Raw genomic sequence first — 25,497 nt, 5'->3', positions numbered from 1 at the left:
ACCAGGGCCGGACCAGCCGCCTCGTCGACACGCCGTCGACGGGGTGGACAACCAGAGCGTCAGCGCAGGCATCCCGCCGGCCATCTCCGTGCAGGGACAGCTGACTGCCGGCGCCACCACCGCGGCCCTGAGGCCGGTTATACCAGGGCCGGACCAGCCGCCTCGTCGACACGCCGTCGACGGGGTGGACAACCAGAGCGTCAGCGCAGGCATCCCGCCGGCCATCTCCGTGCAGGGACAGCTGACTGCCGGCGCCACCACCGCGGCCCTGAGGCCGGTTATACCAGGGCCGGACCAGCCGCCTCGTCGACACGCCGTCGACGGGGTGGACAATCAGAGCATCAGCGCAGGCGTCCCGCCGGCCATCTCCGGGCAGGGACAGCTGACTGCCGGCGCCACCACCGCGGCCCTGAGGCCGGGTGTACCAGGGCCGGACCAGCCGCCTCGTCGACACGCCGTCGACGGGGTGGACAATCAGAGCATCAGCGCAGGCATCCCGCCGACCATCTCCGGGCAAGGACAGCTGACTGCCGGCGCCACCACCGCGGCCCTGAGGCCGGGTATACCAGGGCCGGACCAGCCGCCTCGTCGATACGCCGTCGACGGGGCGGACAACCAGAGCATCAGCGCAGGCATCCCGCCGGCCATCTCCGTGCAGGGACAGCTGACTGCCGGCGCCACCGCCGCGGCCCTGAGGCCGGTTATACCAGGGCCGGACCAGCCGCCTCGTCGACCTGTCGTCGACGAGGTGGACCACCGGAACGTCAACACGTCGGCGCCGGAGCGAGCCGCGGACCTCGCCGCGAGTTCCCCACGCCCGGACGGCCAGGTGGCCGGGGGCGGTGGGGGACAGACGACTGCACAGCTGGGGCAGGTCGGCCCCGAGGAGCCGGAGCTGCTGCGAATTCCTGTCCGCGCTAACGGGCGGGAGATGCTGGCCCTGGTGGACACCGCCGCCAGCCGAACCTACATCGCGGCCCACCTGGTGGGAGCGGAGGCAGTGACACCGCGGAGGGAGCTGGTGCAGCTGGCCACCAGGGATGCCGTCGTTGCAGCAGGGGGCATCATTCAGGTAACAATGAGCATCGTTGGTCACGTTAGCCACGTCGAGGCCTGGGTGGTCCCCGAGCTCCGCGAGGGGCTGATTCTGGGGGTCCCATGGCTGCACGAGGTCGACGCCACCGTGGAAGTACGAGCTGGCCGGATGCACTTCGGCACCCAGGGGCGCTGGACGGTGTACGGCGTGCACCAGGTTCCCCCCAGTCCCCCTCAGTCAGTCATTCGCCTAGAAGACCTTCAGCACGGTGTTCCAGAGGAGTACGTCGATGTCATCAACCATGTCCTCACCTCTCAGGCACAGGTATTTGCGGCCGCGGACCGGCTACGACGGACAAACGTGACGGAACACCGGATACCGATGGTACCGCACCGCCCTCCCTTTGAGAAGGTATACGGATTTGGCATCCGGGAACGGGAGGCCATACAGACTCAAATTGACGAGATGTTACGTGACGGGGTAGTGGAACCCAGCACCTCCCCGTATAACTCACGGGTGGTGCTGGCCACCAAGAAAGACGGAAGTCTACGCTTTTGCGTAAATTTCAAGGCGATAAACAAACTGACCATTCCCGCCCCGCCCCCGCAGATCAATATCACAGACGCACTGGCAGGACTGGGGGACGCCACTATTTTCACGACACTAGACTTAAAATCAGGCTACTGGCAGGTGCCGGTATGTCTGGAGGACCGCCCTAAGACGGCATTTACGGCACCAGACGGTCGACGTTACCAGTTCTGCGCCATGCCGTTTGGTCTCATGGACGCCCCTGCCACGTTCCAGGCCCTGATGGTACGTGTTCTGGATGGGTACATTGGTGAGTTCGCCAGTGCCTATCTGGACGACGTTATCGTCTGGTCCAGGACGTGGGAGGAACACGCGCACCATCTGGCATTGGTGCTAGAACGTATGGCCAGACACGGACTGACGTGCGCCCCAAAGAAATGCCACATTGGGGCCACGGAAATAGAGTTCCTAGGACACATAGTGACGGCGGAGGGGTGCCGCCCCCGACCTGAGCAGTTGGAGCTAATAGAGGGAAAGGGGGCACCGAAGACCAGGAAGCAGCTCCAGAAGCTGCTGGGGCTGCTCAACTGGCTGCGGTCCTTCGTCCCCGACTTCGCCACGGTGACGGCCCCGATGACGGACCTACTGTCGCCGAAGACTAAGTTCCGGTGGACCCCCGCCGCGGACGAGGCCTTGCGACAGGTGAAGCGCCGGTTCAGGAACTGTCACACGCTCTCACGCCTGGTGCCCAGCCGCCCCATCTTCATCCAGACGGATGCGAGTCAGGAGGGGATGGGGGCGGTGTTGTACCAGATGGATGACCGGGGCGAGAGGCGCGTGATCGAGTACGCCAGCGCCAAGTTTGGGCAGGCTGAGCGGAAGTATCACGTGAATGAGCAAGAGTGCCTTGCGGTGGTCTGGGCCCTACAGAGGTACCGTCACCACGTCGAGGGCCGCTCATTCACGCTGAGAACCGACAGCCAATGCCTCCGCTGGTTGGACTCCGCTCAGGGCCGGAAGTCTAAGTTCACTCGGTGGGCCATGCTGATCCAGGAATTCTCGTTCACGGTCGAGCACATTCCTGGACGTGAAAATCAGTTGGCCGACGAGTTGTCCCGGAATCCGGACCCTGAGAATGAGTTCCACGACGACCAGGGCTGGGAGGAAGTGCTCCTCCCTGAGCGTGAGCGCGGGGTAGAGGACTCGGTGCCGCGACCGTGCGCGTTGTACGCGCTGACAAGCCCCACTGCTCCTGCACCTGACGCGCGACCCGAGACTATGACTGACCTGCTGGCGTGGGTCCACGCGGCGCAACTCCGGGACCCCGACACCCGGACCCGACTGACAGAGTGTGGGGAGGGGGTGATACCGGGCTGCCGGAGCCTGAACGGGGTGCTCCAGACCAGGGGGGCTCACAGGTCGAGCGGGTGGCGGACCCACGTGCCGCCCGAGGCCAGGCGCTGGGTCCTGAGCTACCTGCATGACCACCCCCTGGCGGGACACCCGGGCGCGGAGCAGACGCTGCGTGAGGTCAGACGGACGTTCCGCTGGCCTGGCGACGCGGCAGAAGTAAGACGCTACGTGCGGGCCTGCCTGCGTTGCCAGGAGCGGAAGTCCAGGCGACCCGACGGCAAGGAGCAGCAGGTCCCACGACGGCCCCGGAATCCCTTCCACACTGTGGCGGTGGATATTATGGGGCCGTATCCTCGCACGTCCCGTGGTCGGCGATTCATTGTTGTGGTCACGGATGTCTTCACCCGCTGGGCGGAGGCGTTCGCAGTACCAAACGTGAAGGCCGGCACCGTGATTGCCCTGCTCGAGCGCGAGTTCTTCCCGCGATACGGGTACCCCGCGGTCCTGCTGACGGACAACGGGGTGCAGTTCACGGGGAGAAGCTGGCGAGTGTCCTGCGCGGGTTGGGGGGTGGAGCATCACACGACGCCCACCTACCATCCGCGCGCGAATCCGACCGAAAGGCGGAATCAGGACATTAAAACTCAGCTGCGCATCCGGTTGGACGAGGACCACACCAAGTGGGACCTGCACCTGCCGACGCTGCTGTTTTGCCTGCGCCGTCGGACGAACGCGGTCACGGGCCATTCCCCCGCTGAACTGGTGCAGGGCCGGAACCTCGCCCTGCCCGGGGAAGCGCGCGCAACCCCCGACTTGCACAACATGACCACGGACGATCTGCGCGAAGACGCCCGACGTCGCCAAGCTGACTACCTGACTAGACGTACGCCGCAGACGCACCAGCCCCCAGCACGACTAGAGCCTGGCCAGCAGGTGTTTGTTAAGTGTCATCACCTGTCGGCTGGCGAGCGGGGCTTTTGCGCCAGTCTGGCTCCTAAGTGGGCGGGGCCACAGGAGATCGTAGACAGACTGGGCACCACCTCGTACCTCGTGCGTCGCGCCGACGGACGGACAACTAAGGTGCACAGGGACGACATTCGACTGATAGGCGACCCGCACGACGAGTACGACCACGACGACAGCGGACCAGTGGACGGTGACGAGGCCGAGGATGACGTCACCGAAGGTGTACTGGCCGACCTCGGCGCCCCTGTGGTGGTACCGCCGGAGCCGGACCTGGGACGTCGACGGGGACACGCCCACCCCAGGTCACTGCGGGGGGTTGGCAGGGACGTTGACAGGGACGACGACACACGGGACGGGACCGATGACAACGTCGCAGTAGGAGTCCTGGTCGACCTCGATGACCCCGTGGTGACGCCACCGGAGCCGGATCAGGGACGTCGACGGGGACACGCCCACCCCAGGTCACTGCGGGGGGTGGGCAGGAACGTTGACAGGGACGACGACACACGGGACAGGACCGATGACAACGTCGCAGTAGGGGTCCTGGTCGACCTCGGTGACCCCGTGGTGACGCCACCGGAGCCGGATCAGGGACGTCGACGGGGACACGCCCACCCCAGGTCACTGCGGGGGGTGGGCAGGAACGTTGACAGGGACGACGACACACGGGACAGGACCGATGACAACGTCGCAGTAGGAGTCCTGGTCGACCTCGGTGACCCCGTGGTGACGCCACCGGAGCCGGATCAGGGACGTCGACGAGGACACGCCCACCCCAGGTCACTGCGGGGGGTGGGCAGGAACGTTGACAGGGACGACGACACACGGGACAGGACCGATGACAACGTCGCAGTAGGAGTCCTGGTCGACCTCGGTGACCCCGTGGTGACGCCACCGGAGCCGGATCAGGGACGTCGACGAGGACACGCCCACCCCAAGTCACTGCGGGGGGTTGGCAGGAACGTTGACAGGGACGACGACACCTGGGGCACGACACATGGACGGGCCCCCACGACGACACCGACTCAGCCTCCTACGGGGGGACAGCAAAAGGGGAACGGTGGTTGGCAACTGGCAAGAGGGGGCGGGGAACGGACGCCCGTCAGAAGGGGCGGAAGGGGTCCGCGTGGCGCAAGCATGGCAGAGCTGGAGCGCTTTGTGGACCGGGTGCTCCCGCCTGATGACGTCAGCGCCTACGCCAACGACACTGATGGACCGCTCATCGAGGACGTAACACATGACAACACTGCTCAGGGCGACCTGGTCGACCTGAGTGAACCAGTGGTGACGTTGCCGGAGCCTACCCAGAGACGTGGACGGAGGTACGTCCACTCCTGGGAACGGCGGGTGACGGGGACGGACGTGAGCAAGGACGTGACAGACGGGGTAACGGTCCGGCTCCTCAGTGGGGAGGGCGATGTCGACAGGGCCCAGCAGGTGGTCCTGGACTTGCCTTCCGGGGAGCCGAGGATGACCGCTCACGCGGGGAGGGGACCGGCGTTGCGCCGGTCCACGCGTGAGAAGACGGCCCCCCACTACCTCCGGGACTACGAGTGGGGGAGTCAGCGCAAACCCCGCGACGTAAGACAAACGACCGACGGGGGGTTACGCTGCAGCGTGATGCAGCTCCTGCCCCAGTTTGCCCGACCCGGACGGAATGACGTGACGAGCTCCGACGACCAGACAAGTGGCCGGACGCGGACGCAGCTGCCGGTCTAGGTCGGCGTCGGGGGCCAGGACGGCCTCGGGAGAGGGGGGGCATATGACGACAGTCGTCGTACCCTCCCAGATACAGAGGCCGTACCTGGCCACCGACGCGGGCCTGAGGGGGCCTATTTTCCCCCCCAGTGAACCCCAGTGTGTGCGACGGCCAGGGACGCACCCGCGTGCGCCCTAGCATGCCAACGAGTGTTTTTTCTATGTGACTTTATCTTTTATTTCAGTGTGTATATATTTGTAAACGATTAAGGGATTTGAATGTGTGTAATTAACTTATTTTATTTATTATTCATTGTGCAAGTTCGCTGTGTAATTAATGTCTCGTGTATGTCTTTGTAAATAATTCAATAACTTTTTCTGAAGTGTTTCGCCGTAGTATGTAATTGCAGCCTGGCGCGCCGCGGGACGGAGCTCTCTCCCACGCCGGCCGATTTTCCCCTCCCTCCCCGCCACCCGCGGGCGCCGGCCCGCGGGCGAGCGGGGAGAGGCAGTCGCGTCCTGGTCTCGAGCGGAGACAGACGTGTTCGTTGCTCCGCGAGCCGCGCACGTTGCGCTCGGGATTGAACGTTCGCTCAGTCCGCAGTCGGTCACGGCAGCTGAGCTGCCACCGCGGATCAGCTTAGCATTGTTAACTTACGAGTCATCGGGAGACGTGTCTAGCGGGCAGTTTCTACAACGCGAACGTGGTGCTACGAGTCTCTGAACTTTTCGCCGTCCACGGAACATTACGTAACGGGCCGCGTATGTACAGCGTTCCGTCTTCGGGCCCTTTCTCACTGGGTCAGCCTAGCATTAATAAACTTTACGATTCGCGCCGAAACGTATTTGAGAACCGCCCCGTCATCAGGGAGTCCGTGTCGCCGTGGTAGGGCACTTGTTCCGCGACGGTTCCGCCAGGCTGCGGCAGGACTTTATAAGCGTTAATAAAAGACGGCTCGTGAAATTCGTTAATGCCGTGTTCTGCTTGCGACAACCTACCAACATTCCTCGCAATCACTTCACTCTCCCTCCAGGTCCCGCCTTTCCCGGTCCCGGCCACGTTGGCCTGGACCCACACCTCTCCGACGAGGGCAGTACGGGCATAACAGGACATTTATTTCAACGGGAAAACGGGGACCTGAAGCCGAGGGACGTCAACGTATTGAATCCTTCAAAGAATTTCAAAGTTTTGTGAATGTAAAGCCACATAAGCTGTTGCATCCAAGTCAGACAAGATGGTTATCCCTTGAGTTAGTTGTATCTCGGGTTTTGGAGCAGTATGATGCCTTCATACTTTTTTTCACCCAGGCTGCCTTTGAAGATAAGTTATTAGCATCAGATGCCATTCTTCAAAAATTAAAATCACCCTTCAACAAATTGTATCTTGAGTTTCTTCAGTTTGTTTTGCCTATGTTCAATATCCTGAACAAGCAAATGCAGAGTGAGCAACCACAAATTCAAAATTTGAGGCCGAGTGTAGTTTCTGTATTAAAAACTCTCCTCGAGTGCTATGTTAAACCAGAAATTGTAAGATCCATAGATATAGATAAAGTTGATTATAAAGATCCTAGAGTTTTTCTGCCGTTGGAAAATGTCTATTTTGGGGCAAAATTAAATGTGTAAATGCAAAAGTAAATGTGTGTAAAAATAGGTTTACTAAATTAATTGTAAAGGAAAACTATATGTTTAGGATATCTACTTCTTTCTACTGTTTTTTCACAGTTCAATCTCCTGTTTTGGTGAGTGGTAGACCTGGCAACACTGTTTCCGCTGGTCGCGCCGGCATTTGTTATTCAGATTCGCGGCAAGACGCGGTCCCAAGTCGCCGCGATCTGGACCTGTGGCGCGTGGAACAGGGGGGCCTACACCTGATCACGAGTAGTTTCATCTGCGGAGGCTCTCTGATCCGACACACACGAGCCAGCGGGACGTCGGATACGCGAAATAACATAGGAAGGTCAAACGCGGCTCCTGAAGGAATAACACGAAAGGAGGGAGGTAGGCGGAACAGCCCCTCCCTAACCCGATCTCAACTCTCGGTACACGGCATTTTGGTGGGGAAGTAATTACGCGAATGCGACGGCGGTCAAGGAACGGAAATGTGTTAACAACCACGGTGCTGCCATCTGTTGTGGATGGGGCGAACTAAAGTTCACAAATACAAAAGGGGGACAACCTTATAATATTATTTGTTTAAATGAATTTTAACATGATGGGCAGTATTTTGATCAAATTCATTTCATTATATAGTTTGAAAATTTCGGTATGCTAATCAAATGATTCAATGGTGATGTAGCTGCTCCGGCAGCGAATACTAGTCGTTCACATTTTTTTTTTTTTCGGAAGGTATATTCGTTTACTTGAACACATGCTTAAATTAATCCATTAAACTTTTCTTAAATCAAAATTTGTATGAAACATTCAATATTCAGTATCTGAGACTAAGCATTTGTAAATATTCCAAGGCCAATCAAACCCTCAATTATTTAAGGCTAAGATCCATAGTTTTGCAGCCACGAGGGAAATTATTTCTCCCATGAATAGCATCGTTGGTAAAAAAAAAGTTACGACACGGTATAGTAAATGAAGCTTTGAATTTTGCAATGGTGTTAATAAAAATTATCTCAATTTTTTTTTTTTAATTTTAATTAAGAAATTTTTTTAAAACTAAATATTAGGTATTTATAAGAACTGTACACAGCATTTATTTTACACACAACTTAATTTAAGTATCCTGAACAATTCCGTTAGTCTTAAACATTAACATAACGTAGAGAATCATAAATAATTTGAGTTTAAAACAAAAAATGTCGTTTGAGTGCAGCATTCCGCCGCTAGATATCGGGCACAAGTTTCCACGGTTAGTTTCGAGTTTACCCGCTAGATGCACCGAGAAGTTCTGGCGGGAATAATGTTGCTTTGAAAATGACAACACTTGAATAAGTTGCTTTGAAACTGACAAATTGTATCAGTGGTTGTGAGGTGGTGTGTTTTCAAGATGAATCTCAGCAGGAAATGGAAAGCTGGCAATCGACGAAAAATTAGGTGTTTTTTTTAATGTAATTGTACAACATTGTAACTACAATGCTATTGTGTGTGTGTTTCCCCCCGTAAAAGTAACGTGAGTCTGTAAGTATCGTCAAACATATAGGCTTTTGAAAAATTTGCAGTTTTAGCGGTTCAAAAAAGAATTGATTTATACCTAGCGGCAATTTTCTTTTTATATTTAATTTAAGAACGTTGCCGTGTCTTGTACATTGTGTATTGAAGTTATAATTATTTACGTTATTATATAAAAATGATAACTTTAATTATTGAAAAATTAAGTTCCTTTGTGAATAAAATGATTTCTAATTTTTTATGCTTTTTCCTTGCATAATATTTTAAATTTGTTAAAATAATAACGTGAGGAATAAGACATACAAAAAAGGAAATAAATTTTATATAATTAACAAAAATTGTGAGAGCGCTAAAACTAAATGAATGCTTAGGGAGTTCAGGACTGGAATAAAATGTGGTATAAAGGAGTACTGTACGTATTAGTCAGCAGTGTCCATTGCGTGATCAGTGTGTGTATGCATGTCCAGTGTGTATATTGCATGGCCATCGCGTGTCCAATGTTTGTATTGCATGTCCAGTATGTGTATTGTGTGTGCATTGCGTGTTCAGTGTGTGTATTGAGTGGGGTGCTCGATGTCGATATGGTTTAATTCAAGATGGCTAAATATAAGATGGCCGCCGAGGTTAAGGTCAGTATCAAAGGTCAAGGACAATTTCAAAGGTAAAATGTCAATGTCAAAGTCATCCAAGATGTCGCTGTAGTCAAATTCCAAGATGGCGGTCGGCAGTAGCGGATCCAGAGGGGAGGCTAAGGGGCTCAAGCCCCCTCCAAAAGCATCTGGGTCCACTATTGTTTTTTAGTGTTTGCCTTGATAAAGCCTAGCCTCAGCTGGGTCAAGCCCCTCCCAAACCAAAATCGTGGATCCGCCACTGGCGGTCGGGGTCGTTGACCAGCACCATCACCAGACCTGGGACCCTGTCCACAGACGCCCATTTATATACTACTGACGCCGTGGTGTCGATCTGAACCCGAAGCCACGCGATGGTCACGTGTGTAAGACAAGGCAGAAAAACAAATCAAGGATGATACAGAGTCCTAACTCGATGCTTAAATAACTAATGCTCTCATTTTCTTTCGAAATCAGCCAACCGTTGCGGTATTCATAGGCAACCTAACAACCTAAAAGTCGTTAAAGTTTGGAAAGTAAATTTTGGCAACCTTGAATTTCTTTTTGTGGCCGTTCATTGCTGGGAATATTCACCATAAATATTTAAGATTATTAATTTTGCGATACGTAAAAACCAAAAACACTACGTTAAAAAGCTTTACGTTTTGTTTAAAAAAAAAATTAAAAGCTGCATAGCCGCAAAGTGCGAGAGTTGAAAACCATTACCTCAGTTTCAGTTTCAAAAAATACACACGTGCACACGTCTCCACGTGCTTATTTCATTGCTACCAAAATAATTCAACATTGTCAAAAAATATCCCAAAGTGTAATATTCTTCCATTTTACTCAATACGCCGCTTCGTTAATACACCATTTAATAACTTCTGAACTAAGAATGTTTGTAAAATTATTATTTTTTAATTTAAGTTTCTATGTTAAAGAAATTTCAATGTTTTCTTTATATTTAAAACTTAATTATTGATGTTGGCAGATTTTTTTAGTGGGCATATTCCGCCTGTTCAACTGCGCACTGGGAAGCCTTCTTTTCACAGACGAGAGAGCCAAACGCCCGATCGTGCATCTTCGTTTTTTTTTTTTTTTGTTCATTGTAAATAAATATGACGGTGTTGATAAAATGATACTAATGGTCAATTAGGTTAGGTTAGCTACATTATAAATACTTTAAAACATTGTGGACGGTTGATTTGGTTAGGATAGCTACATTAAAGATACGGAAAAAATAAATCATGAACTTCGCGGAACTTCGGGTTTTGGCTCTCTCGTCTGTGAAAAGAAGGTTTCCCTTGCGCCCTCCTCGGCAGAAAGCAAGACGGAAGGAAGCCCGGCTATCTGCAGCGCTGCACCGGGAGTCCTGAAATACACGGGTCCGCCCCCGATCTGCCGTGCGATAGCGTCTCCCGCGGGCTTCGCCTGACCTGCGCCGCGACACGTGACTGGAGACGATCACACATCCGGAGACACACAAGAAGACATAAGGGTTTAGGTATTGAACATGCTACACCTGTGCCCTAGCCGTATTCCTGGCGCACTATAGGTAGAGACCGGAAAAATTCGCGAAGTCATTTCGCGATAGGCTAAAAAACAAATCATTATACCTCAGTGCTGCCTCTGCTATTGGCTCACAACTCACCTGGATGACCCTGGGCCAACGAGATACGCCCAACCAAAGCTTTATCGAATCACAGGCTGCTACGCTGGAACGTCTCACAAGACAGCAGCCGATGAGTGGGTGGCATTTGACCGAGTGTACGTAGAACTATGGAGTTCATCCTGCAGGTCATTGAACCCGCAAATTTTTCCGGTCCCTAACTATAGGATTTTGGTGTCCTTTACATTGCCGATCTGTTGTCCAAATTCCGCGCATGCGCAGAGCTCACTTTTTCGTTGATTTCGTCCAGACGGCGGACCCGCGTCTGGCGCCATTGACTGGTATATATGTAGTCTTTTTTTTTTTTTTATATAATTTTGGAAAGTATCAAGCCTATTGGTGTGCCAAATGAAACTTTATGACAGCGAAACTATCATGGAATACATTTTGTGCACTTTAATGAACATAAAAAACAATCGCAACTTAAAAAAAAAACTTAAGAAAATGAGAAAAAGATTTTCTTTCTGTGCGATGGTGCTGCTATCTGTAGTATTTTTGCCGTAACAATTGTATCGATGGTAACGTCCGCCAGAAAGCGTTTCTAGCCTCGCACAGGGCACCGTTTATTAAAACAGTTGCCGATTTTGTTTCGTTACTGGGATTCGGTTTGGACACGTTCTGGAATACGGCCCGCGAGTTAGGTTATCGTCGTGTCCCGACAAGACAGTGCTTATTCACTACCTCACCCGAACGTCTTGGGAATACCATCCTAAAATCATGGGCACAAAAATTGCAAAAATGTCGAACTTGTACTTGGGAACAGGGCCGTTGAGAGAAACCATATGCGCCCGGGGCCCTTCGCATTGCTTAATGTACAACCTTTTAAACCCAACTAAAATATATATATTAATTTATTTATTTATTCAGACTGTAAAAATAACTGCCATAACTGAAAATGTGATCTGCGCTGTTTCGAACGAATTCTTATAACAATACTTGAAATTTTCTTCTTACTGCAAAGATAAACTAACTCATGCATTAAAACAAAACAAACAAACAAAAATCTCCCGAGCCCCAAGGAGTTCCCCTCCCTCTCTCCTTTTGTTTTCCCTTCTAGCTATATTGCGTAGAACACTGGCACGCCCATTAGTTGTGGCTACGCGCAAGACATGCACAACAATGGAGGCTATTATTCTCTATGGGATTCGCACTCACACGTTGTGACCTTGTAACCTCATCACTGTATTGAAAGAAGAAAAAAAGAAGGTAAAAAAAAACATCATTACCAAAAACCACGAATTAATCTTACTCGCGTAGCTTGGAGACGTATTTTGGGGAAAAGGATCGCTCGCCGATGTTTACGGCTCGTGAGATTCTCCTGGTTGCCTCGTTGTTTGGAAGATAAGGCAGTTTAAACATCAGCTCACGTTTCTGCACTCGTGGCCAATTAAACGTTATTTGCGCGGGAGGAAAGGGTTTGTTTTCAGACGAGACTGACCTATCGCAGGATCGACACTGATATCGGCCCCCCGTGAGTAATGCAGTCGGCGCCGGCCTGATTGTAGGACGTCCAGACGATAGCCGCGGCGAGACAGGCGACACGTGAGCCGCGTGCGACCGTGGCTGGCGTTCGCCTCGCTGTGAACACGAGGGTTCTGACCACTGCTACGTCTCCGTGTTTATTTATTTTTGACGTAACAATGTCTAATAAATCGATGAACGCCGGCTGCACGCACGAAAAAGTGTCCCGTTACGCACATTTTCCCGTTACCCTGTGCCCATTACGCTCATCGTACGCTTGCGCCGCATCTATCTCTCTTCCACTCGATTGGAACAACCATCGATTTGAGTTTTCAATCATGTTTGCGTCGTTTGAATTATTAATATTATGTAATTTAACGATCGTCCACAGATTTTCAGCACAATCGGTACGGTTATTTAAAAGTAATGTTGAATTTTCAAATGCGTTTTTGTACGAACAATGGTGTTTTACACCCGGGATCTTTGGCACAATGTTTTAAAAAAATATTGTAACACATTATAAATAAGTTTGGTGTATTTAGGATGCGTATTTGTTATAAAATCGTATTATAAAAACAAAATAATATTATTCCCCTACGGTGCTGCCATCTACGGTGACGGACGCGAACCGAACGAATCGCGCATCCGCTTCCGCGGCAACCAGGCACTCGTTAATACATATTTTACTTTGTTTATCGCGAGGGGCGTTATTATTAATGAATTATAAATAAAATTTCGTGCGGGGCCACAAATGCATATCATTTTGAGCACTGGAAGACATAAAAACGTAAAATATTCTCGACGAATTTTAATCTTGGCCCCAGCGCACCACGAGCGTCTGGGTTGGAGATTAAAGCCGAAATTCTTTCTTAAACTTACTAATACTTTTTATTAACTGCAAGGGCATTTTTATTAAATTCTACGTTTCATTTCACGACGAACAAACTTCGTCGTTAAATGTGTAATTGCGAAAAAGCGTAAAATATTCTCGACGATCTTGAAGTTAAATAGCAAACATGTATAAAAGTTATAGTTAAAATAATCTCTTCGTTAGAGTAATAACATTTTTGAATTAATGAGTGCAAATAAAAGGAAATTTATCAATTAAATTGTAGATTTTATTTCACTCCTTTGTATCCATACAAAATAGTGATAATTCAATAAAAATGATTCATCAATGTTTTGTTATGACGTCACGTTAAACTATCGTCCGTAAACCGACTTTTCAGACAACCAATTTTTTTTTTCATGTTATATGTTATACGTATTGTGGAAAAAATAACACTTTCAAATCAAATAACTGAACTATTAAAATAAGCTCTGAACAAATTTGTGGCGAGCTAGTGATTGTTGGCACCTGAGCGCTGGTTTACAATCCACCAAGCCAAGTGAAGACAGCGTCAAATATTCTAATAACATCTAAACAGTAACAATAATTTAATTTAAAATGTTAAAAATTTTAAAAACATGAATTGTTATAAGTTTTTTTTGTTTCAAATTTTTACACACTGTTTGCATGGCAAGTTCAATTCAGAGTAAAGAATATTTTCAAAATAATGATGGTATTTACGAAATAATTAAATTTTGTTGTCAAGAGCATACCCAAGGGGGTGAAGGAGAAGGGGGGAGAGACTCCCTAAAATGAAATTCTGCGTTGGACGCATACTACATGAAGAGCGCGGGAAGCCTACAACTCACGTAGTTTCGGTTCCCTACCACGTTCGTGCAACTTCGGATTTCTCTCAAAAATTGAAATTAAAAAAAATCGAAGGGTTAAGTTAGGTTAGGTCAGTCACAACATGCTTGTTTTCATTGGAAACTTCTGATTTAGCGGCTGAAGTGGCGTTAGTACCAAAACGCAAAACTTCGGAAATCTTCGGAAATTCTTGCAGGAAACTGAAACTACGTGAGTTGTAGGCTTCCCTGAAGAGCGCGCTAGTTGTTATTACGATTCGCACCTGCGTTAGGACAGCAAGTGCCTTTGGAATGTACGTAAACGCTTGAATAATTCATCCCCTTCATTTATTAATATCAACGATGCTCGTAAAATTGACTCTCTACAATGCTTCTGTGAATTTAACTAATTTAACGTTTTTCACTTCCCAGCCCTTGTTTCGTTTAAATAAAAGTAGTAGCCCGACCTGCCCTTGCCTCCAAGTCAAGGTCAGAGATATCAGGGGGGTGGGGAGGGAGGCAGGGGACCCCGGGCCCCCCTAGAATTAAGAAGCCCCTCACCCAAGGTGCTCGCTCGCGCATGCAAAACCGTGACCATGAAACGGGGTTGTTGAACGTAATGTTTTATGGAAAACGTTCTATTTAAAGTTTTCTGCTTACTGAATGCAACATATGGGCAGCATCCAACATACAAGTACCATATCCTGAGATGATTTGTGTCGGTTAAGGGGCCCGCCTACCTGGCACACATACGGTGTGCAGAGCTTCAGGAAAAACAACGCGATTTCAAAACTACTCAAGATATCCGAGTGGGGCCTATTAACGAATAGCATTTAAGAGTTCGCTGAGGACCGAAAAGTACTTTTAATTTCGGATTAAGTTTTTAAACTGTATTTTTAGAAGCGTTAAAATGCCTAAAACGCGTGTTTTCAGAGTAATTTTTAGGCATAAAACAATCAGTACAGATTCTTACACCTTTATCTTCATTTCTCCGCCATATAATGTTACGGTCACCGCTCAAATTTCACAGTTATCTTGTGACGACGAGACGAATGCGCGCCAGTTCAGAGCCTTGCGCTTAGAGGCTATACCGCGCTGGAAGCACCAGCGAGCGTCGCGCTTATCATCCCGCCTCACTAACACACATACACCCCTGACGAGGCGGGCCCCTTAAGGGGGTGCCTCCTATTTCAGGTCAAGATTTTATATTTACAGTAACTACAGATAAACTTGTAGACTTTTTCAATTGTTTAACTTTCACGAAATGAAAAATATATACAGCGCATTTTTTTTGTATAATTAGCTGCCTAAGTTACATTTTTAGCGTTTTTGGGAGAATTTAATTTATTAAAAAAATGAAACTTTTTAGGTTTAACTGCAATGTCACTGGCTACTTCAAAAAAATGGTTTGAATTTCTTTCAGAAAATATTAATTAATTTTACCTGGCATTTCAAAATTCTCAAGTTTGTTACGATTTTGACAGCCAAGAAACATGAAATGAGTTTTTGTTATAGAAATTCAAACCATATCATGAAGTAGCCAGTGCCATTGCAGTTAAACCTAAAAAGTTTCACTTTTCAATAAATTAAATTCTCCTTATTTGTACAACCCAAAAACGCTAAAAATGTAACTTTGGCAGCTTATTTTGCAAAAAATATGTGCTGTATAAATTTTTCATTTCGTGAAAGTTAAACAATTGAAAAAGTCTAAAATTTGATTAGTGATTAATATAAATATAAAATCATGACTTGAAATGGGAGGCACGCCCTTAAAACCCACGCGCAAAACTCTTCTTTCTTTCTCTTCCACCCCCCCCCCCCCCCCCCAAGATCGACAGATCTGCGCCACTAACTCCAGTCGCGGTTGAACGATTCCATAACTGTACCATGTACAGAACTGTACTCCGTACAGCACAGCGTACAGAACAGATCGGGAGCTGCGGTTTATCGCTCGCAACGACTTCTCATAGCGACGTTTGCTGGAAGGGCGCTGATGCCAACTCACTAAAACCAAAAACTCCCACGTACCGCTGTGCTCTACAACGCAGCCGTTGCAGAAGGCGTGTAAATAACTAGGAACCGTGGTGGACATTATATCATGTATCCTCCAGCTTATTCTTTAAATCAGTTATCTCCTCCCATCACACGTTTTTACCTCTTAGTTAAAACTTTTCAATAATAGAAAATTTCCTTTATGAAGGATGGATTCTGTGGAAGGAAAAGGTAAACCATTGCGGGATCAACCTTCCCCACCACGCCACCACATGACGTCACCATGTATGATACTGAGCTGTGAGGGCTGATCGTCGAGGTACAAGAAGCGATAGGCATAAGTAATGTACCGATTAATAAGTTATCTAAGGATCTTTTTTGGAACATAGAAATGTATAAATAAACATAATATGTAGGTACATCCAGTGGTGGAGCCATTATTTTGGTTTGGAGGGGCTTGACCCAGCTGAGGGCCTTCTTATAGAAATTTCAAATTTGAAAACGTACTGTAACCACTTAAAATGGATTAAGCAAGTATACGTTATAAATTGTACTGTTGGTGGTGTAGTACTACGAAAGTAGGATAGTACTAAATGTAATTTGAGATTTATCAGGGGAGGACCCAGATGCTTTGGGAAGGACCCTTCAGCCCCATAGCAACCCCCCCCCCCCCCCCTCGCAAACTCCCTTGGATTCACCACTGGGTACATCACCATCACTTAAAAAAAAATATGAGGGATCATTCAGTGTGATTGCTGTCGACAGACTATTGCATTAAGGCATCATTTAGCTTGTTGCAAATTTTTGTTTAGAGATTCATTTGGAAGCAAGACTATTTATTACTAGCAACTAACTGAGATGTTAAAACTTTTAAGCAGAAATTTGTTTCAAAAAGTGTCGTATTATTTAACCCACTAATTTTTGCTTAAAAAATTGACTATTATCTGGAATGATACACCTGAGATGTGTAAAGGAAGAGTTTTTTTGTATCCACATAATGCTAACATATCATATCTTTAGAATATTGCAATAAGTGAAACAAATTAGTGTGTGGAATGCACGTTTCTGACCTAAAAAGGTTGCAGCATAATTTTTAAAATCCTGGGATAATGCTTAAAACTATACAAGTACATAATACAGTTTACAATATAAGACGATATGTTCGTTAAGTAATACGTTGCAAACATCAATAATAATAATAATAATAATAATAATAATTGGTTAGGCATATAAATTTCAAATCTTAACTAACGGTAAATAGGCTATTGTTTATAAACTACTTAGCAATAAAACCGAAATATATCTAAATGCTTCATCTTTAATATAAATTTACTGTGTTTATTTGTAAAGTCTAAACACAAACTATTTCTCGAGTAGTAACATGTGCCGTCGTTTACCATTGTTAAAATTTATTTTATCTCTGCGTTTACACGCATGTACCCAAACTCGAGCTACATCCTCATTTTTGTGGAAACTATAACACATTACTTCGTTCCCTTTCGTTCTTCAATTGTGATTCCGGCAACCATATACCGCACAATTTGGGCATTTTTACTTATCAAACATTCGAATTTCCGTTAGATACCATGCTGATCCAGCGCGTCTGCAGTACCTCCAACGTGACGGATGCGCGCAGAACGAAAAAAAAAAAAAATTGGTTGTCTGTAAAGTCGGTTTACGGACGATAGTTTAATGTGACGTCATAACAAAACATTGATGAAATGATTGCATACTTTTATGAATAAAATTGAATCATTTTTATTTTAATATTAAAATAAAATTGGTTGTCTGTAAAGTCGGTTTACGCACGATAGTTTAACGTGACAACGTCATAACAAAACACTGATGAAATGATTGCATACTTTATGAATAAAATTGAATCATTTTTATGTTAATAATAAAAGAATAAATACCTGAAATTATTCTAGTAATCAGATTTTTAAAACGCAAGAATAATTAACCTTTATTGCCGAAATTGTAGTTGTAATAAGCAATGAAAACCACATTAACTTTTCACTTCACTTTATAAACAGTCGAGTGGAACAGAGATAGATGCGGCGCAAGCATACAATGAGCGTAACGGGACACAGCGTAACGGAAAAATGTGCAAAACGGGACACTTTTTCGTGCGTGCAGCCGGCGTTCATCGATTTATTAGACGTCACGTCAAAAAAATGTCCGCGGATCTGGCAGGCATGTAGATTGCTTAGGCCCATGTCATGTCCATACGTTAGAAATGCGTCCTTTACATCATGGCTGCATTTGCTAAGGGACATAGGGATGTGCGTGCGTGTGTGTGTGTGTGATGGACACGTCCCCGTGCACACAGCTTATGTAATTCCCGGGAAGCTGAGCGGCTTCATAGGCTGGACTCGGTGACAGCGCGCGCTCCAAGCGGAATGTAAACAAAGCAGATAGCAGCGTCTACATTTGAAAAATAGCGCACGCACAGAAAAACAAGTTGTTGAACATCTAACATTTCTCTGTGGTGTACTGCGATTTCTGTTCGCGGTACATCCAGCGTTCGGGAATTTTATATTTGCCGAGGCAATGCTTCGTTCTTGGTCGTTGGAAGCGAAAACGGGGAAATTAAATGCACGGATTTGTACAACCAAGTGCTGCATATAATAATAATGCTGACACAATTCAGAATTTTAGAACTGAAAATTTTACACATGAATAAATAGAAGTGGGGAGAGGAGGAGGAAGAAATTGCGATGTTAGGAACAGCTATGTTGTGTGAGTGTACCTTGGACTTATTAATCACCGTCTTTATTGATGGCGAAGTTAAGGCGATACGCCTATACTCACACTTAACCAGATTTTTTTTTGCTATTCATTTAGACTGAAATAGTAAGCAGAATTAAGCTTTAACTAAATGTTCATAGATAAGAGGTTAACATTACAAAATTTACTTAAAAAGCTCATTTACATCACACATTCACACACAAATTCAAGCAGGTGTTCCAAAGATGTTTTTTTTTTTCGGCCTGTGTTTGAAATAAGATAGGTTTTTGATTGCCTTGTGTGCTGTTTTTACATTCTGTAAACGTTACGTAGGCCAGGGATGGCTCCAAAGGCCGGTGTTTTTCATTTTCACTTGTTTGTGCAGTGTCCTGCTAATATATGAACATTAATGGCAAAAAGTAAAATTAAAATTTTACTAGCAGTTAGTACAAATTTCAATTCATGATTTCGTATTTTATAAACTTTTAAATATTGTATTGCCTTACAAATTATGCGATTCCACCGGAATTTGTTCGCACGCATTTATAAAACTGACCCGAACATAGTTTATCATAAAAGAGTATCAACATTTCTTAAGATAAATTTACAAAGCAATCGTCGAAATTTTAAGTTCCAAGATGCCTTAAAATTTTGTTTGAGATTTTTTTTTCTCTCCAAAATTTCTCGTGTCAAGGCTCTCCATGAAAGTATGACTCGCTAAGTCTAGGGCCGCTACTGGCTAGAACGTATTTGGAACGCTTCAAATATAGAAGGCGGAAACGGGAGAAGTTGAAAGCTGGCCGATGGTTTTGTTTGGTTTTTGCGGTGTTGCGTAATTTATGCAAATGAGATGGGCCGTCAGCAAGAACAGAGGGAAGTGGTGGTGGGGGGAAGAGTGTTACCTGAGAGCGGGCGAGACAGCCCGCCTGGCAGCGCGCAGACACCAGCAGTCGCTGGAGGCCGCTGGAAGCAGCGGCAGCCGCCTGGAGTACCAGCAGCAACACGCCGCAACTCCGCGTGCTGGCGGGAGCGCGCATCACGTGACTGTAGTGTGAGGCTGTGACTGCAGGCAGCCGCGAAGCCACGCCACCCCTCCAGGCGCGCCAACCCCTCTCCGAGCGCGCGCGCGCGTATTGTCGTACGAGCGCCGCTGTTACGGCACGCCACCATAACATACACCCCCTTCCTCCCGTTCCTTCTATTCGCCCGCGCCGGTATTGTCGTACACGTCCTTGCGTCCACGCACACGTCTCGAGTTCCGAGGAGCGAGGGTCGGTGACTGGAGACCGGAATACAACCGACTCCAGCTATGGCCGATGGCTAGAGACCGGAATACAACTGACTCCAGCTATGACCGATGGCTAGAGACCGGAATGCAACTGACTCCAGCTATGGCCGCTGGCTAGAGACCGGAATACAATTGACACCAACTATGGCCGATGACTAGAGACTGGAATACAACTGACACCAACTATGGCCGATCACTAGAGACTGGAATACAACTGACACCAACTATGGCCGATGACTAAAGACCGAAATATAACTGACTCCAGCTAAGGCCGATGGCTAGAGACCGGAATACAACTGACACCAACTATGGCCGATGACTAAAGACCGGAATACAACTGACTCCAGCTATGGCCGATGACTAGAGACCGGAATGCAACTGACACCAACTATGGCCGATGACTAGAGACCGGAATACAACTGACAAAAACTATGGCCGATGGCTAGAGACCGGAATACAACTGACACCAACTATGGCCGATGACTAAAGACCGGAATACAACTGACTCCAGCTATGGCCGATGACTAGAGACCGGAATGCAACTGACACCAACTATGGCCGATGACTAGAGACCGGAATACAACTGACAAAAACTATGGCCGATGGCTAGAGACCGGAATACAACTGACTCCAGCTATGGCCGATGACTAGAGACCGGAATACAACTGACTCCAGCTATGGCCGATGACTAGAGACCGGAATGCAACTGACACCAACTATGGCCGATGACTAGAGACCGGAATACAACTGACAAAAACTATGGCCGATGGCTAGAGACCGGAATACAACTGACTCCAGCTATGGCCGATGACTAGAGACAGGAATACAACTGACTCCAGCTATGGCCGATGACTAGAGACCGGAAATGTTCGCGAGTTCATTACTGGTTTGTGCAAAATTTCAAATAATGTTTCCTGTGTCCAGCTTCCGTTATTGGTTAACTGTGAATATAGAGGACTCTGGCCAATAATTCTAGACGTGTCGAATCACAGGTTACGCAGCCAGTTGACAGTGTTGACGTTTGCCCGAATCTGCAGAAGAATTCTGAGGTCGTGGTAGTCGCTACCGATGGCTGTTCATTCGAGCTAGCAATTTTGTAGCATCTGACAGCTCTTCTGCTCTCAAACACGGTTCGACTTGTAGAAAGGTTTAGTGAATCGTTTGTGTTTGCTTTGGAGGAATGTAGCAAACAAGCGCAAGACGTTGTTACAAACAATGTTACTACGTTCAAGATGTACGATATAAAAATTACATTAATATTTTGTATTGAGAAAAGTGGGCAGCCTATCACTAAAAAGTAAACTATTCAAATACATGACTGTGAGGTATCTGATACACATAAACCCTCCTCACCCCTCCATTTTCAAAGCCTGAGCCCTCCTACCCGTCAGGATGCGCCTCTGTTTGCCGAATTCTATTCAAGTTCAATCTGGTAATTTATTACCAGGAACCGGAAAATTTCGCGGCTTCAATTACCTCTAGGATAGCTCCATTGCCATACGCATAATCGAGATACTGTCACATGCCCATTGGCTGCCGACTTGTGAGACTTCTGAACTGGGCGGCCTGTTATTCGGCACTTATCTGGCCGACGGTATCTCATTGGCCCACATTCCTCCGGACCAACCGTGAGCCAATGGCAGAAGCATTGTAAAGACGTAAGCGTAATGCATACGCGAATTCCTCCAGTCTCTAGCAATCATCAATGTGAAGCAGATTGCACATATGGTGTATATTATGTCGTCTTCACTACCCGATGAATACGCAAAATAATTAATTACCTACACGGTTACCATCGCCATGATACACGCTCCCAGGGCCGGATTTAGGGGAGGGCAACCGGGGCGAAAGCCCCGGGCCCCCCCACAAACGGAGGGCCCCACAATAGAGACATCGGAAAAAAAATCTTTCAAATTCCGACAAGTAAACACTAGTAAACATCTTTTCCTTTGATATTCTTTTTTCGCTGTTTTACCTTTACCTACAGTACTTTCTACATACATGATTATAATATTGTTAAATATTAACAGAAATATTCATTAACACTAAAATTTAATTTCATATAATTCTTGTCTCCGATTATATTTATGTACGTTTTTTTTTTTTTAAATACTAAGAGAATCTACTTGATTTCACAGTAAATTATTTATTGGAAAACTCGACTGAAAAAAATTGTTCATTTTATTTTGCCAATAATTCGGGGCCAGGGGGCCTCCGCTCCTCTGTTGCCCCGAGGCCTCCAGACCTCTCAATCCGGCCCTGCACGCTCCACACGCAGCTATACGCTGGCAATCCTCGAATGTTCATCCAAATGTTTGTCAGGATCTTCTGCGGCCACGAGCAACAGACTCTGGGACCAGACGACACGGCAATCATAAAATCCCAGCTAATTTCAAACACAGGCTGAAGAAAAAAAAAAACATCTCTGGAACACCTACTTACCATGATCACTTCACGGCTGACCTACTGTCTGAATCTTTGTGTGAAATTGTGGGTGACTGGTTTTAATGTAATTACTAATTATCTTGTTTTGGTAACGCCGGAATTTGTTAATGCATTAATTACTTTCAAGCACGTGTATGCACATATATCTTAATTTTTAGTTACCTGTAAATTAGCTTTTCGCTTAGATTTTGTAATGATTACCGCTTATTTTTGAACATTTAGTTAAAGCTTAATTCTGCTTTCTATCTTATTGCCTATTTTATAATGTATTATATTTATGTTATGCATATTTATATAAAATTTCAACGTATGCTATAACAGCAGAAAATGTGGCTAAGTGTAAGAAAAGGCGTATCGCTTTAATTCCGTCAACAATAAGGACGATAACAAATAAGTTTGCTTTCAAAGGTTGGTACCCAAAAAGCGGTTTTACTGTTCATTCGTAAGGGTGAATTCTTTCGGAAGCAGGTAAACAGTTTGAGCTCGCTCGGAACTTTGCAGCCCACATACTCTGTCGCTAATCCTGTGCACCGTTATCTTCAAAGAAAAGGTGAACGGTTGGCTCCTTCCGAGAAACCGCCCCTTCAAAACCCTTAACGCACTGGACGACGTACCATTATAACGGTACCATTGTAAGGTACACGTACATACATCTTTTATGTCTTGGCATGCAAGTGACTTGACTACGATAAAACACAAAACCGTAGTACACAACCAAAAATGGGAAAACTACTATAAATTAAGGTGTTATTAGACGATAACGAAAAGAGTTACAATTATTCTACTGAGCGTCGAATGGGTATATTTGATAGTTTGTTAGGAATAAGTGCAGTGAATTAATTTGTATTGTTTAATTATTTCAAAGAAAACAAAGCTTTTGGGCTCACTAAAAAAAAAAAAAAAAATCCTGTTCTCTCGTGAAGCTTCACAAGATGATGTACCTAATTAGTTGCCATGTGCACTGAGTGCTAAATTTCAAAAAGTGCCGAGTATTCCTGATGAAAGTGTTACTTCTAAAATTACGGAATAAAAACTTAACAAGAGGAAAACCTGCTCCTCATGTGAGCCTAAAAAGAAATGGTAAAAACTCACTTTAATTTTTATAGTATGTTAGTTTCGGTTATATTTGGCTATTTTCTATTGTCTCTGTTTTAATAGAAGTCGGTTGGTTACTGATTTTTTTTTCTTTTTAACTGGTTTCTGTTGAGACCAGAGAACTATATTATTCGGCTCTGGAGGGTTAGGCGCATTCCCAAAGCCTCATCTGCGTGAAGTGGCGTAACTAGAACACCATTGTTCTGGAAGCTTCGGGTATCAAGTCGACCCTGACGACGCGACACTTAGAAGGGCTGCGAGACAATTACAGAAGGGGGCTGAGAGGTATAAGAACGGCAACGCCAGCCTCCGAGGCAGTGAAGTGAAGAGGGCGAGTGACCCCTTGGTGAGCGATGGGCTTTGGTGTGGAGATTGGTGCATCGAGGACCAAAGTATCCGGCACTGTGGTGGGTGTGTGGCGGCGAGTGATTAGTGCAAGGAAGTGTGCTGAGACAGAGGTGAGCGGTACGCGATTTTCCTCAGTTGCTATCTTTGTACCAAGCAAGCGCGGCTCCAGAAGGGGGGCGGTGGGGATGATAGCCCCTCCCGATATCAATTTTATTGATTAGTGTACATTTATGTTTACTTAAATATTTAATTTCATATGTTAAACTTTTATCTCATTAAAAGTTGCATGGAGCTACTAATTTTCTGTATTTGAAACCTGTAATTTGTAAATAATATTCCAAGGCCAATATCTGACCACTTACATATTTTGCAACTACGACCTTTCTTGGTGTGATAGCCCCTCCCGAAAAGTCATCCTGAAACCGCTATCGGTACCAAGCGAGTTGATACACAGAGATTATGAGGTCCAACACAACTGACACTTCTGCAGCTGGGAGCAGTTACACTGTAGCCACCTTCGAGTGGGGTCGTGTTTTTTCGCTGCTGTCGTGAGTGCAGCTTCGAACACTGTTTTTTTTTTTCAAGAATGATCTAGGAATTGATAAGGGATCTGAGTTTTGTTTATGTTATAATGGCATATATTTTCTTGTGGGGTTAAAAATATCTGTGAAAGTTACTCAAAGTTCTCTCTCCATTTACTTTGTTCAAACAGAACCTCACTAACACCATTTTATAGTGTTTATGACTATACATTAAAACCCATCTCAAAAAAAAAAACCCACCCTTTCATCAGTCTGGACATCGGTAATCCATAGCCATAGCAGCATTCACCCCCCCCCCCCCCCCCAGATACTCCATAATCCAGAATAATTTAAAAAGTTTCTCTTAAATCTTTAACATAGTTTACCAAACTTACTTAAGTATTATTTTATTGCAGTGCTATAGATAACGGGAGGTTATTGAACCACAAATAAAATGTACTAAATATTTCAATTCTAAATGTACTAAAACTGTATTATAAAATTTAATTTGACCCTTCCATGATCGTTCTGGATCTGCCCCAGAGTCTGGGCGATAGCAGACTGGAGCATGACTTTAACCCCTCAAATAACTATTACTGGAGGGATGTCTGTCTAGTCCACGTAAGTTCCCTTACCTTCCCTTACCAACCCCAACTTCCCTGACTTGCCAGAATACTGATACCCTGCTGAAACCTACTCACTTCGCCTCAGCCGCCCTGCAGGCTGTACCAATAGGAAGGGGGTTGCCTACGTCCCGCCTCTACGCACGCACACAGCAACCAGTTGCGTTCCTGTCGACAGGACCTCGGCTGCCTCGAGGGCTCGCCACTAGCTGGAGGCACTCTCCCCCCCAGAGGTACTGGACTTTGTGGGGCACTAATACTTTGGGGAGAGGCCTTACCGGCGGGAGTACGGAAGAGGCATAGGACCCACAGAAAGGGTGCTTGTGAGCCCTCTTCCAGAAAATT

The 25,497-nt window shown here is 46.7% G+C and overlaps 1 protein-coding gene across 1 annotated transcript in view; it reads right to left on the bottom strand.

The window, feature by feature from the left end:
- Positions 1-19,869, bottom strand: part of LOC134535391 (tyrosine-protein kinase receptor torso) — a 67,384-nt gene extending 47,515 nt beyond the window's left edge. The window contains exon 1 of the mRNA XM_063374465.1: positions 19,735-19,869. Coding sequence (XP_063230535.1) covers positions 19,735-19,869 — 135 coding nt within the window. The remainder of the gene's footprint in view (positions 1-19,734) is intronic.
- Between the last annotated feature and the right edge of the window lie 5,628 nt (positions 19,870-25,497).

The sequence above is a fragment of the Bacillus rossius genome, chromosome 8 (genome assembly GCF_032445375.1).
Source record: "Bacillus rossius redtenbacheri isolate Brsri chromosome 8, Brsri_v3, whole genome shotgun sequence".
Classification (NCBI taxonomy): domain Eukaryota; kingdom Metazoa; phylum Arthropoda; class Insecta; order Phasmatodea; family Bacillidae; genus Bacillus; species Bacillus rossius.
Note: the sequence above shows the minus strand (reverse complement) of the source record. Positions and strands in the feature narration are given on the sequence as shown.